The sequence below is a fragment of the Cylas formicarius genome, unplaced genomic scaffold (genome assembly GCF_029955315.1).
Source record: "Cylas formicarius isolate icCylForm1 unplaced genomic scaffold, icCylForm1.1 PGA_scaffold_10__41_contigs__length_53128322, whole genome shotgun sequence".
Taxonomy (NCBI): Eukaryota; Metazoa; Arthropoda; class Insecta; order Coleoptera; family Brentidae; genus Cylas; species Cylas formicarius.
Window position 1 is genome coordinate 21,032,627 of NW_026844214.1, and position 15,600 is coordinate 21,048,226.

Sequence of the window (15,600 nt, forward strand, 5' to 3'; positions counted from 1 at the left end):
AGGAGATATATATTATATATATATATATTATATTATATATATGTATATATATATATACTATATAGTCCTATACTTTATATATATATATATATATATATATATATATATATATATATATATTATATATATATATATATAATAGATATATATTATATATATATATATATATATATATATATATATATATATATTATATATATATATATTATACTATATATATATCTATATATATACTATATATATATATATATATATATATATATATATATATATATAAATAATATATATATATATATATATATATATTATATATATATATAGATCTATATATATATATATAGATATCAATATATAGATAGATAGATAGATAGATAGATAAAACATTTGCTTAAAGAAACTGTATTTCAATTTAACCTAAATTAGCATTAAACTTAGAATTGCAGAGAAATTAGATTTAGAGGATATAAAAATTAACATAATTATTATATTTTTTTCGGCACTATAAACTGTCCTTATATCCTTATAAAAAGTGTCGAAAGTTAAAAAACAACTTTTAAAAATTTTACCAAAATAATCAAGCATATTGTACTAGAATAAATTGTATTATGTCTACCACCAAAAAATTACCAGTTATTTCGGCAAATGTATATTTACACATGAATTTCTAAGCGCACCTTTTATCTGATCTGAAGATATATACAGAAATACATGTAGAAATTGCATCATGACTACCGGGCTTTATATTCGGAGTGTCTATTTCATATGAAAGTTTGTGCAAAAAGTTTCTAGAAAAGCTTTTATGAAGTAGGCGTGGGTGTGAGTGTCCGTTATAGCTGAGTCCGTGTTAAGCGTCCACTACCTACATATAAGGATAACATTAGAAATTAATTCGATTGGGATAATAGGTAAAATGTAATATGTAAACACCAAGTGTATCAAGTGTATCTTTAAAATATAAGGATAACTTTGTATCAATATTTTCAAATTTACTAATTCGTGAATACTATGTTATGGTAACTACTTCATATTGGTTATCATATTCAATTTTCTGATAGATTGATGATAATAATACACATTAATTATTGAACAAATGGTATAATACCTCCGGTGATGAAAGACAATATTCGCCTGAAGACGAGGAGTCCAAAATATCAAATTTCATCGACATTTATTATTATCTATAATCTTCAAGCAAACATCAAAATACCTACGTTCAATAAAAAATAATAATCTTTAATTATATTTAATATCAAACCAGTGCAGTAACAAGTAATAACAAATTAATTTATTAATGTAATTAAAAAATAATTAATTTGCCTGATTTGCGTAAGGTTTTGTATTAAAACCATTCGCCTGGATTAATTTCTAAAATGTTGGTCTACGCAAGATGGTCGTAATTTGAGTGACTATACAGGAAAAACCTATTTCTAAACTTGAAGGAGTAAAATTTGATTACATATCATCAGCCCGCTTTGTGAGAAGTATTTAATTGTATAAACCGCATGGCGATATCTTTTTATCTTTTAATTTTCCGATAAAATCACTATTCACACAATTTTGCCTTTTCAAAAATGGTGCAATCTCTTTTGGGCCAGTTTTACTTGCATACTTCAACAGTTAGCTCACGTTTTGTATACCGCAATCACTAGCGAAACTAGGTAATTAATTCTTTTGTAACAGAACACAGAATTTAATTAAAATAAAGTTGTTTCGGATTTTAGTTGATTAATCCTAATTAATTCATAATGTTTTTGGTATACCAGTAGGATATTTTGTAGACGCTATTAGATTTTGTGTTCTGTGACACATAGTTTTAGTGATATGATAAAATATCACATAATTATCAAGCGAAAATGACGAAAAAAGAATTTGTGCTAAAACAGCGTAATTTAGTTAATGTCTAGATTAAAATTTATGATTTTCTGTATTCTAATAATTATTGCTTTCTATAATTACATTAAAATAACTCGAATTTTGTCAATAATTTTCAAATTATGTCACTCCGAACCACTTTCTTTTAATATAGGTATAGGCAAAAAACTGTTACCCACCAACTGTTGCGAACCATCTCGGAAATTTTCGTAGGCCTTCTTCTCTTCTTCTTTTTTTTGTTTTTTTTAACTGCAATTCTCGATGACGAATAGTTCCCGAGATACAATACTTTGCACGCTTATTTGACCAACACGCCCAATTCTAGAACTACTAACTAATGCTGCATATTTTTATAACAATATATTTTTTAATACTTTCATTTATCAATCGAAAAATATAATATATATTGCGATGAATTTTAAGTAGCAAATATCTTTTAATCGGTGAATGTGATAATAATCGGTATTAATATACAGGGTGTTTCATTTAATATTTGCTTTGGTGTCTACCTATGTACCCATGGTAAGTGCAAGTAATACAATATGAGTTCTCTCAAAATATAACAATACTTTGTACCATTTTTCCGTAAATTAAATGTTTTGCGAAATAAGGGATTAGAGGATCTTAAGTGGGACACCCATACATAATATCATAACAAAAGTTGCAAAGGGAAATTTTGCGGCAGCATTATTATGTTTTGCAAGTTCTTAAGTTATATAAGAAGTTATTGTTTGAATTTGTTTGTGGTGTTTGTTAGTGGAGGCTTTATTACAGAAAAATCAGTTGTCGATAAAGTGTGTTGACAAGCCTTGGTTGCCCTTTTCTAAAAACATTAAATTTTTTTTTATTTCAGGATTCTAGTTTTCCAGTTTTACAAAATTATTAAATAATGCAATGAATATTTCGAACTGACTGATTCTCAGGAGTGTATTAGTGACGTAACTGACATGGCCTAATTTTAGCTTTTTAGCTTAGCTTTAAAAAAAATCGTTTTTTATAAATTCATAAAAAAATCAGAAATACAGGAAAAAAAGGAAAGAACAAAAAATTTTTATTTTTGATGTATTGATTTAAAAAATTATTCAATTTTCAAAAAAACAGTGGCGTACCTACCATTAATAAGAAAAACCTTTGCGACGCCACTGGAATGAGTAATTTTATTATGACCCACACAAAATAAAAACCTAAGCCTAAGCTAAGTTTTGTCAAAATCAGCTAATAATGTTTAATGTTATTATAATTAAGACAGAAAAAATGTGTCATGTAAATTTCGCTTATTACATAATTTAATTCAATATTTCTTGAGCATTGGCTGAGTTAGATTTTGACAGTATTCCGATTTTTCAAAATATCTTAGACCAGAGGAGATATATAAAAAAATCTCGCTAATACATGTATCACTATGTTGAATGATGAAGTTTGACTATTTATCAACAATAATTTGTCCCGTTAAGTACGAATAAATTTTAAATTGTATCTTGGAACGCATGTAAATGTCATTTTGCTTTTAATGCTTGTTTATTTTTTGAATGCAAATTGCAATTCGGCACGACCTTCGAAAAATCACCTCTGACTCCTCTATTTTTAAACAAACGAAGAATAGAATACCATCAATTTTAATAACAAAAATGTTTTTAAACCGGTAATACGCTATTGCCTGGAAACAAATTATTGTAGATAAGTTATTCCTTTAACACACTGAAAATAATTTGATAGTATCTGATTTGATACCTATCTCACCTTTTGCGTCGAACGACAGATACAATAAAATCACTTGCATATTGATTATTATACCACTACACACTTTTTTTTCTGAACCAATAATTTGAAAAATGTAAGATTACAAGTGTACTAACGTTTTTTAAAAATTTTGATAACCAAATTTTCTTTTGATATTTCAGGCTACCAACTAGATATCTAAATAGGGTTTTCAATATTTTTTATGAAAGAAAAGCCATGCTATTGCATTTAATTTTGTAAAGAATTTTGAAGTCTTCTGTTATTATTATTAGATTATTAAATTGTTAGATAAATCACAGGTAAGGAGCAATTAACGCAATTAATTAAAAAAAAAAAGCACTGAATCACCCCGATCATTTTATTTTTATAGATAGGTGAAAAACAAAAATTGGTTTGAGAGAAAAATTACTTTGAAAGCTTAAGATGGTGGTCGGCCACTTTTTTTACAGCTAATCTGGATAACGAAGCCACCTTACACAATAAATACAACAGGGCTCTGCTGTATAAATGCCGACGTATTTAATTGGGCGGGGAGAGAAAATGCTATCGGCGATTTTAGGCAAGGCGTTTTCAGTTTTTATTTTTATCTCAAAAACAAAACGAGAAAGATAACAGTAAAATTTTTGTGGAAGAACCACTAACATAACACACAGTTTTGTATATTCTTTGATTTTTTTAGAATGATGGTTTCATTAGATTGCCTCTATATTCTCATTCATCACAACTAAATTTAAAGAACAACGGCAACTTATGCAATGCCATCGAAAAGAAATTGTGATCGCCACATTTATTTACAAAAAATAAAATATAAAATACAAACGACAAAAACGTTACTAAGTAAACCTGCATATGGAAAAATATGCAATTTGTTTTTATACATGTCAAAATTTGTATTTTTTTTGCGGAAGTTGTTCTTTAAATTTTGCCAGGAATTATGATAGGGGTTTTTAAGATAAAAATAAAAACATCATTTTTGGACGAGATGCCTCCCTGTTGGCTGGCTATTTATCCAACGTCAGCCTTTTAGGTTTGATGATGAAAAGGCTTTTGGAAAACTAACTGAATTAAATGATTTAGAGTTTAGTTTAAAAAAATGGCTTGTTGCTTTTAGACTTGTATGCCCTGTATATTTGACACAAAACGTATCGAAGTTATTGCAATACAGGAAAATTACATACCCAGATGTTCTGTTTATAAATATAAAAGTTTGATACGCTATGAAACTAGCATGTATAACGAAATTATTTGAAAAATATATGTTGGGGCGTCATGGTAAATTTATCGGGATCGTAAAGATATTGATTGCGTTATAATCATAACTACATTTTACAGTTTAGTTTTAGTTTGGTGGAAATATTGTGATATATAATAAAGTGGATTTTTTAGGATATTTACGAGCCTTCCAGTCCAGAACGGGTAGTAAATCAAGGAGATTTGGTATTTGTCAGACCGAAACCTTCAGGTGGGTAATTAATTGTTAATTAAAACGTATAATGCATTGGTATCAAATACACCATACAGAATAAAAAACGTTAAAACTGCTACTATTAACCCTGAACTTGACGTTCACGCCTAAGGCAATTGTGTCGTAAATAGAAAGCAAAATCGAAACGCGAGAAAGTGATGTTTTATCGTCATTCTTCTATGGAGTGCAAGCACCTAACTTTCATCGGATTTTATTTTGCCCGGGTATAGATGCATATATAATAATCTAAAAGTATGTCTGTTGATTTTTGTGTGTGCTCACAATGTAATCGTTTTTTTAAATCTGTAAATCTAAGATTTTTTTAGTTTTAACTTCTAAGTAGGAAAGCAAATCTTTCAACGTTAAAAAAAACGTTTGCTTCCATATTTCAAGACTAAACAGTAATATCTGTAAATGATTTTGTTTTTTTTTTTCACTTTAAAGACCACAGAGATACAGATATCTTTTAGCGACATTTGCTAACATTATTGTTCAAATCTTACTACCTTACTAATAATTATATTCGATAATTTTTCAGGTGGAGTTTTGTTGAAAGCAACACCTATTTCTACAATCACGGCCAATCAGCTTTAAGCTCTGTTAAGCTGTTCTGTTGTAAAGTAGCTATTCTTTTAATAAAATATGTAAATTACTACAAAAGGAATAAATAAAATCAAGACGAAAGCACATTTATTTATTTTTAAAATTTTATTAAAAATATTTTATTTACCAACATACTATTTACCTATGCTAGATAATTCGAATCTTAATAATTTACGTTGAGAAAGCTTTAATTTTTTATATTAGGTATACACACAGATGTCTGAATGTACATATTATCTATCAGAAAAATGCACTCCCAGTTAGTTATGCAAATTCTTTTCAACATTCACGCCAAAAAAGTAGTAACGTAGATCCAGGACGTATTTTTAAGTGCCCATCATTAGTTAAACAGAACATGCACTCGTAACGCGTTATTTAGGTACCCGGTCTTCGCCGATAACAACTTCTGTCCCGGATCTTTGGACGTTCATGCGTAATTGAAATCGTTTAGACAAACTAAAAATTAACTTTGAACCTTATTTTCTCTGTACTTTTTTCCAGCTACGGGCTAATTATCTGTGTAACTTGCTTAAACGGACATTTTTATATCGCGCAAATAAATACATAAATAGGTACGATTTTCCGTTGTCTTTTCACCCAATCAATGAAAGAAAAATTATACAGCGTAGCTAAATAAGAGTGCTAAGTTCTGTATTTCAGAAACTATTTCCCATCGAGACATGCTTGGTCAAAATAAGACAGTCCAAAATATTTTTAAATATCCTAGATGGTAGCAAAGGGCCGTAACCGCCACCTTAAATTTTTAAAGGGATTCTTCTATGATATCCATCTAGTAAACGTACCAAAAAATATATGTGTTAAAGACAAAGAATTTTGCACTCTTATTTGGCCACTCTGTATAAATACGAAAGTATCATGTTAATTCCAAGTTTCATGAAAAGGTGCAAAATTATACAGGAGAACTAAGTGCAAACTGCTTAAGTTTATTGGCTCCAATTCTAACTTTTAATGTGTTACCAAAGAAATATATAATTTTCAAATAAAACTGAAATGGTAACCAAGAAATTTCAATTATTCCGAAGAGCATTTCGATTTTTTACAATATTACTGGGTCCGTTTTTTATAATACGCGCAACTAATAAAACAACGGCTTCATTATTGTTCTTTTGATTTAATTAGGCACAAAAATTGTTCATAAACGCACTCATAATCGTTAACATGGTGTAAATAAATATCACTGTAACACTTAAATTTTGATTCCATAAAATACTCAAAACTATAATCCATAGCTACTACCCAAATCAACAATAGATGTTTAATATTCCTAAATTATATAAATGAAAAACCGGATTTTATAGTTATTTATTAACCGAAGAATGAATCGGAATTAAAGGATTTTTACATTGTATCAAATATGTATTGACTTACAATTTAAATGTATTAAGAATTCATCCTTTAGATGTAGAAAAACTTAAATAAACAAAAAGGAACCAATGCAGATTAATTTGGTAAAATTTTATAAAAATTCAAATACAAACAGAAAACAAAAAATGGTTCAAAACCAAATATTAAATTAACTAAAACAAACGCATGTCTTACTCGTGATTATTGATTGATGTTGGAACTCTATCGTAAAATCTTCTATAGGCCTCATCAATTTTAGTTAAATAATATGTGCCAGGAAAGAAAGTGTCAGTGTTACCCAAGGGCTCATATGGCGCCTTATGCAAACTCTCTTTCCTCTCTTCCATGATTTTATCAAACTCTTGTGGCGCGGCTTTAGCTCTTTGATCTAACAGTGAAATTATCAATTTTAAATTTGACACAAGCTTATTTAAGTCTTTATTTTTAACATCTGCAGTAATTGTTATTGAGAAAAACAATGAAGCTAATCCAGATCCATAAGAAAACAAACCCACTTTAGCACCTGCTAACTGCGAGACATCTTTCGACACTAAAAATGAAACTAAACCCCCATACAATGAGGGAGTATACATGTTACCAACCAAATTCGCTACTAATAGTGAAGGTTTCGTTTTCTCTTCAAACAAGTCCTTGCTATACGCTAAGAAAGCACTTTCTATTTCTCTGTCAAAATATGATTCTTCCAATTTAATGTTAGGGAATTTTTTATCTAAATCTGGATACTTCACTGCCCTAGCCCCTTCGGGAACATTAACATAATCATTAACAGCCAACCGTGCCAAAGATTTCTGCACCAACTTGCAGAATGGAGTGTGGAACAGTATTGCATGAAAATAATTTAAATTAATGTCTTGATTGACCCGTTTTTTCACAGAATGAGTATATAGTTTATAACACTTATCAAGAGCACTTAAATAACACTGAATAGAAAGTTTTCCATCCACTACTGGATATTCAGATGTTAAATCTGGCTTGTAAAAATCATAAACATGGCGGCAATAAAAACCCCGAAGGCCACGATCGATGACTAAAGGAGCATTTGGTCCCACGAGCATTGCTATCGCACCAGCACCTCCAGTAGGTCTAGCAGCACTTTTGGCATAAATAGCTATGTCAGCAGCAACCACAAGGGCATATCTACCGTTCCAGAGGGAAGATTCAACCCAAGCGACAGAGTTGAATAAAGCAGCAGTTCCACCAAAACACGCATTTGTAGTATCTATGCCCTCAATATCAGTTACTCCATGTGGTTCAAAGAGCTGCATTAGTACTGTTTTGACACTCTTGGATTTGTCAATTATAGTTTCAGTACCTACTTCAAGTCTTCCAATATCCGATGGTCGTATGCCATTGTTATCTAACAAATTTTGCACTACCGTTAAACACAAGGAATTGATGTCTTCTCGGTCGCTGCAGAAGCCCATTTGTTTTTGACCTAATCCAATTGTGTATTTACCAGCAGACACTCCATCGAATTGCTCCAGTTCTGTTTGTTCCACATATTGCGATGGAAAATACAATTCCATAGCCAAAATACCAACATTTTCTGGCCAAGAACCCATTTTTAGAAAGCCAATACCCGTTTAAGGAAGCGAAAAAAAACCTTCTACCGCTATCGTTTCCGCGGCCTAACTGCGGAATCGCGTAAAAAATATAAAGATTTCGTTGCGAAGACTTCCCTCTCCAAATTGCGATAATTCATTGTGAATTGGAGAAACCGAATTTTAATTATTTATTTCGTAGCCAATGACTTTGACTGCCGTCGACAGACTCATGTCAGATAGTGACGTAACCATGACGTAACTACCGGAACAGAACACGCATCTAAAGACTGCATTTTTGTCTTCGAACAATTTGCACAATTAGACTACTAAATCATTAAATGGTCACCAACAAAATGGAACAGCCCAGATTTGCAGAGTATTTCATATAAAAAATGTTTGATTATTGGATTTCAAATTTTCAAAACTGTTTTTTTGGGAATTAAATTATATAAGAAAAGAGGGAATAGAATATTCACCACTTGATTTTGATTAGGTGTTGATTGTTACTATTCATGTGAATAAAAAAATATGTTCTGAGCTTGGAAGTTTGATTTTAATAGACTTCCCTAGTTGAGCGCAAAAAGAAGAAGATGTTCACGGATAATAGGTTAGTAGTCCGTGCGATCTTTTAAGCGTTTTCATGGTTTGTGTTTCGATTTGCATTTCATATTTTATGCTAATTGGGAAAAGTAAATAACAAACATAAAAAGACTTTCAAATAAAAAAATGACCGATACTAACCAAAAATCAAATTTCGAAGAAGATAAGGGTCAATATTTATCATTAAGTGAAAATTTTCTGGAAGAAACCACCAACACCAAAAGCTTTTTAAATTTAGACCCTGATCTTCAAGAAAAGTTAAAGGAAATACCTGGGGCTTTGGAATACATCGAAAAACTACACAGAATCTTCGAGAGGCAGTTGAAGAAAATTATAAAGTGGAAAAACAAGGCCAAGGTATTAGTAAATTGAATCTATGTAATTGTCCTGAAAAAATATGTTTTTGAAGCAAATATTGAAAAAAGTTGATATTGCTACCCAGACAGACACATTTCAATTTGTTTGTGATAAGAATGAATCTTTGGTTCTTTCACAAGATCTAAAAAGTATATCTGAAGACATTAAAGAAGCAGCTGAGATAGCAGTGAAAACTTCTGGGTTTGTTTATGAAGAGACCTCAGGAATGTATTATGATTATAATAGTGGCTATTATTACAATGCGGTATGTATTTTTTTAACAATGGAATTACATATGTGTTAGGCTTAATCCATTAAACCAAGGATAAAATTATTGAAATTGAAGTTTATTTAAGGAATATGGTTTGTATTATGATGGCAACACTGGAACCTACTTGAAATATAACCAAGAGACCAACAATTATGAATTCCATTCTCAAATCAGCAGCCAAACAAACACTGCTGCAGGGGATTCTCATAAAAAGAAGGCTAAAAGAAAACCAGATAGCAGCAGAGCAAAAGTATGGAGTTTTATCATTTTAAACTAAACGGGAATAAAACTTTGAAGTACTCATAATCTTTCAGGTAAACTTCGGTGATTTGGCGACTTTAACAAGTTCATTTGATAAAATGAGAATAAATAATCTTCAATCCATTGCCATGGGTACGTATTGTATGAGTAACATCAGTGTTATTTCCAGGATTTTAAACGTCGGAGGTCAAATAGTGATTATGAAGCCACTGACTTTGAGGAGGGCGAGTGTTCAGACAGTGCTCAGAGCAGCAATGAAGATAATAATAGTAACGATTCAAGTGGTACTGAATAATTTTTTACTTTTAAGCAATTACTAAGAATTATTTTAAGAATGTGTTAGTTTTTTCTCTATGTTGCATTTCAGTGAAGTAGTTAATTATTATTTCTGAATTGCCATCTCGGTAATTTGCTTAGTTGCTTATCAACAAATTTTAGCGCTCAAGCGGTAAAAATTTCTCATATTAGTTGATTATACTTGAAGTAAACTGGTAGATAACCAGAATTTTATCAATCAGCTGAAAATTACAGTTAAAATGAATTAATGGATGAATGATGACTAGGATCTTGATGGACTTCTCCATTATTACATCTATTTGCCAGTCAGACTTAACCTCAAACACTTCATAAGTGGGGATAGCCGCAATTTGAAAACAATAGTTTCTCACAGTTTGTGGATTGACTTTGTTTATTTGATAACTAACCAAGGATGCTTTGTCGTGAACAGTTAAATTTTTTGGACAAGCAGAAGCAGACTATTTTGTGTGAACCAGTGGTCAATAATGTAAACATTATATCCTTAGACTTTCTGTTTTCTCTATAAGTTTGTAACAATTTTCTGCACAGAATTTGAAATTTTGCGATGTCTCACTAATTTTTAAAAAAAACTTTTCGCTATTAACAACTATATTCATAACAAACTGAAAAATTTCATTCCTTTGACACAATTCCCAGGGACACTTGAGTTATGCATGTAGTCATGTTTTAAATAAAACCGGGAATATAAGAAAAAAAATCGCAATAGGGTCTGGATCTATATTTTAGAACCGTCTTAATGATAATAAAGCACTTTATTAATTTAAAAAAAATGCAAATAAAATGTATATTATCTTATGCTCTAGGGGAGTTTCACTTCAGGCAGAAAACGTCAAGTTCTTAGATGTCTGTTCAGCTAACCTAGAAGTTGACTTTAAACTAGACACTCAAAGCATATTATTTATAAAGGAGAATAACAATAAATTATGTGAAATTTACATTTTTCTATAAAATAAACATCTCCTATAAAGGTGCGTTGATTGACATTAAGAACGAACAAATAAATACTGATTATGTAAAGAATATGTGAACATATAGTTAAAATGTAGCAGGACTAAGGAGTCACACAGAAGTATTTTTAATCATATGGTAATATCATTTTTAAGTTATAAGTAAGTTTTTTCTAGACATTTGTTTACATGAACTGGTAATCTTCGGTCTTCTTCAGTATGCGAACCCAGGGTTTTAATAACATATAAAATTCAATAACTTTATTATGAACCCTAATTTGAGGAGAGTTTTGAAAAATTTTCTATTCTCTTTACTACCAAAAATAATTCCCATGGATTTGCGGTTATTAAGGTTTAAATAATGTTTTTTCGGTTATTTCACACAAATCGTAATTTAATGCTGTTGCTGGCTGTTTCCGGTTTAAAAGGTATATATAGGTGTGTATCAATTGCAAAAAAGTGATAAGAACATGACAAAAAAGCAGATGGAAACTTTGAAGTATAAAAAAATAAGAGCCCTTGAAAATTAAAAAAAAAATCGACTTAAACATTAATCAATTTTTTATTCCTTCTGCTCCCTTGATAAGATAATTGTTTTTTTCAGATATTTTAAAGCAATGGCCGCCCTGCATGCGAATAATTGTAGAGTCCACCGAAGTGCCCAAAATTAAAGCGGGTTCGTTACACATTATTACTTGCGACGGCGGCTCTATCGGAAGAGAAGGCAAACATTCAATAATTTTAAATGACATCAATGTTAGCAAACACCATTTAAAAATACTCTTTGACAAAGACCTTAAGAAATATTTGGTATACGACCTCGGTTCAAGAAATGGCACCTGGTTGAATGGTAAAAGAATGAGTTCATCAAAACAGGAAAGCGATCCTATGGAAATCAGCCACGGAAGCAAAATACAAATTGGTTCTACAGTGTTGCTATGTCATGTTCACGCCGGAAGTCAGACTTGCGGTCACTGCGAGCCAGGCCTTTTGATACAAAACAAAAAAGGTAATCACAAAATGTTAAAGGCAATTTGAGAAAGTTATTGGTATTGTAGATATTATACGGCATTTTAATTATTTTGTTATTAATTGTAAAAATCTTGGTTGATCATTCCATTATGTAGGTCAGAATTAATTTTAAATAGTTTAATTATTATAATAATTTTTTTTTATAAAAATCTTACACAATTCTCAAATAACTAGGTTTTATGATTTACGATTTATTGTATGTGAGAGTGATATTCAGACCTTTCGCATTGACCTGATGGTCTATTGTGACAGTTCAAAGTATGCTTATTCAGATCCTCAACTATGAATGTTTCAGTTTTGAGTATCTGATTCTTCCCCCCGCCAGAATCTGCAGATCATTATTGGCGTGGTGGATTTTGTGCATAGGCTATTGTCTGGTGTACATCCCCAAGAGAATTTTCATATTTGGTCTTTTTGTTGTTAATAGAGTGCATTTATTCATATGACATTCAATCACTGTCTTCAAATGGGAATGCCTCTTCTCCTATCCAGACGTTCATTGTGATCGTGTTGGTATAGCGAAGATTGGCTGTGGACCGATTAGTAGTTGTCTCTCTTCTTCTTTCTTCACAAAGAGGTGGACTTTTTTTGTTAACTGCTAGTACATGATACTCGGTGCACTATGTCAGTGTTACCTTATTACATGGATAGGTCCTCAGTTTTTTACGTTCCTGGATGAGCACTGGAGTGTTTTTAATTCCTTCAGTACTGCTTGACTGTCCAAAATTGTATTAATTATTTTCTGCACAAGGGGCCAGTGACTTCCGTCCTTTGGTGCTTCCATTAATGAAAACACTTGCTTGGCAGATTCACTCCATTAATCTCATTAATTTGCTAAGGGTGCCAGTAATGGCTATACAGGTCTGCCCCTTTAACCTCGTAATTTTCATCTGGGCCAGTCGTTGCTGTCAGTTGCGCCCCCAGGCAGTCTATCTGCTTAGAATTCTTCTCAGTTTTTGGTTAGTTTGTTAGTAATAACTTCCAGATATTTCGCATGGTTGAGAAGTTTATAGTTTTACATTGTACTGAAGAAGGTACTAATTTGCTAATTGGATAATGGTATTACTTCTGTTTTAGGGGTGTTTATCATCATACTTTTAGTCTGACAACATTTGTATACAGTATGCAAAGTCGTTTGAAAGATAATAGATACTCCCTTTTAATATTAAAATAAACAGGGGCGCGTAACATTTTAAGGATGTAAGTTTTATTTTTACATACAGTTTTTAAATAGTTGTAAGCTGCAGAAATTTCTATAAAATTGACCCTCCCTTCTTCTCTTCTTTCTTTTCAGTACCGATTAAATCCATTAAAAAAATACAGACTTATTTATTTTCTCCAGGTCATAAGTTCAAATATTCAAAAATAGTTTTTTTTTAAGTGGCAGTTTTTGGTAACTTGTGTTTCAATAATTTTGGTATACTTTTTTTTTTCATTCTGAACAGCGGATGGCAGAAATACCTGTTATAATAGATACTAAAATTTATGACGAAAATATTAATAACTTTGCGAAAAACTTAATACGTAACTTGGGTTCCATTGTCAGGTAGTCAAATTGTTTTCGCATCTGATGGGGTTCTGTCAACGGTCTATAAGCTCTTATTTTAAGCAAACATAGCTTACACTATTCTGTGTGGAACCCGAAAATAAAATCATTAAATATCTTTCTTACACAAAAAAATTAAGACAAATGGTGGTAATGACCCTTTTCGAAGAGATAATAAGATAACATCCCTCCATAGCAGAAGAGGTATTGCAGACTTTGTTTTTTTCTACAAGTTACTTAGTTTGATAGACAATTTAGATCATAGAGTTAGGTTTTGTATTCCAAAAAGACACTTGCGCCATCACCAAACTTTTTTCACCCTATTTAGACCAACAAACTTATATCAAAGGGTCAGATCAGAGTTCATAATGAGCACTGCAACATTGCAAAATTGTTTTAAAATGCAAATTAAATTTTATTTTTCAATGATTTTTTTCCTTTTTTGTTGTATTTATAGTTGTACTTCAACATTTTTTCCTTCCCATTTTAGCGAATACTTGTTATGGATTTTTGTTAATATTAAAAAAACTATAGAGCTATATGGTATATTTATAATTAAAACTACTTACTTGTAGATTTTAAAAAAAGTATCCATACTCTATGTTCTGCCGTGGTTGCCGAAGTAACACTTCTCAAATTTATTATGTAAAATCAAATGAATATGGTCGTCATTCTTTAGAAACTGTTTCTACTACAATAGTTACTATTCCAAAAGTTTATATTTGCATTTTTTTCTAATTTTATCTTCATTCTCATGAAATGATCCTTTTTGGTTGAAAGAGTTTGCTGCTTTGTAGCATTTCAAAAATATTTATAGAGAAAAAAATAATTTTGTCAATTGTGGGTTTTTATTTTAGAGGTCTGTAGGGATACCGTGAGCATGAGCGATAAGCACAAGAGCGAGTTAAAGAAATTAAAGAAGCAGCATGGTTTTCTGGGTTTTGGAGGTGACGATACAGAGATAGTAAAGTTAGCTGACGGGTATACAGATCGCGCTCAGAAAAGGCGTGAAACGGTGGGCAGTCAGAATCCATATGAAAAAACTCAGTCCGCCTCTATTGACGAGTAAGGCGCTGTCCCGGTTCCATGCAAAAAAAGTATAAATAAATCTGTTTTAGGCGTATTCCGTCAGAAAATAAAGGTTTCAAATTATTGAAGAAAATGGGTTGGCAAGAGGGTCAGTCCTTAGGGAAAGAAGGGGATGGACTTGCTGAACCTGTAAGTATGCAAGTTTTCGGAATTGAGATTCCCCTAATTTAAGCAGCTCATTTAAATCCATGTTTTAGGTAAAAGTCATTTCCAATAGGGGAACTACTGGCATGGGAGCTGAAACTATTCCTATTGTAAATTCGGCTCAGGATAAAAAACTAAGCATTTGGAAGAAAACTCAGGAGAGGTTCGAGAAGTTACCGGCAGAGGAAGAATGTAATGATGTAATAAATTTATGTTAGTCATGTCGCTTAGTAATGAATTTTAACTTAGGACGTTTATTTACCTGTTGGCCTTAAATCAGTTTGATAAATTTTTCTGTTAATTGCATTGAAGTAAAAAAAGTGATGAAAACTGTTTGTTTTATTTAAAAGACAATACCTCCGCCCTCAAAATATTTCAGATTTGTTATTAGCCCAGGGCAATTTTGGTGGTGCCTTACTAGGCTT

General features: G+C 31.0%; 3 protein-coding genes across 6 annotated transcripts in view; 2 read left to right on the forward strand and 1 right to left on the reverse strand.

Moving 5' to 3' along the window:
- Positions 1-5,759, forward strand: part of LOC132700704 (alpha-N-acetylgalactosaminidase-like) — a 21,966-nt gene extending 16,207 nt beyond the window's left edge. For all 3 annotated transcript variants that reach the window (XM_060668205.1, XM_060668214.1, XM_060668196.1), the window contains exons 9-10: positions 4,999-5,074; positions 5,616-5,759. In XM_060668205.1, the coding sequence (XP_060524188.1) occupies positions 4,999-5,074; positions 5,616-5,671 (132 nt within the window). In that variant the 3' untranslated portion in view covers positions 5,672-5,759. The remainder of the gene's footprint in view (positions 1-4,998; positions 5,075-5,615) is intronic.
- A 101-nt stretch (positions 5,760-5,860) lies between these two features.
- LOC132699163 (hydroxymethylglutaryl-CoA synthase 1) lies at positions 5,861-8,889 on the reverse strand. The gene has a single exon (XM_060665722.1). The coding sequence runs from the start codon at positions 8,626-8,628 to the stop codon at positions 7,237-7,239; it is 1,392 nt and encodes a 463-aa protein (XP_060521705.1). The 5' UTR covers positions 8,629-8,889; the 3' UTR covers positions 5,861-7,236.
- Positions 8,890-9,203: 314 nt separating this feature from the next.
- On the forward strand, positions 9,204-15,495 carry LOC132699152 (angiogenic factor with G patch and FHA domains 1). 2 transcript variants are annotated; one of them, XM_060665708.1, is made up of 8 exons: positions 9,204-9,567; positions 9,620-9,832; positions 9,924-10,088; positions 10,153-10,231; positions 11,969-12,373; positions 14,800-15,007; positions 15,061-15,160; positions 15,229-15,495. In XM_060665708.1, exons 1-8 carry the CDS (start codon positions 9,337-9,339, stop codon positions 15,391-15,393), a joined length of 1,566 nt encoding a protein of 521 aa, XP_060521691.1. In that variant the 5' UTR covers positions 9,204-9,336; the 3' UTR covers positions 15,394-15,495. The 2 variants fall into 2 exon arrangements, with proteins under 2 accessions (XP_060521691.1, XP_060521683.1); XM_060665700.1 differs by lacking the exon at positions 10,153-10,231 and adding an exon at positions 10,269-10,383.
- Positions 15,496-15,600: the final 105 nt, after the last annotated feature.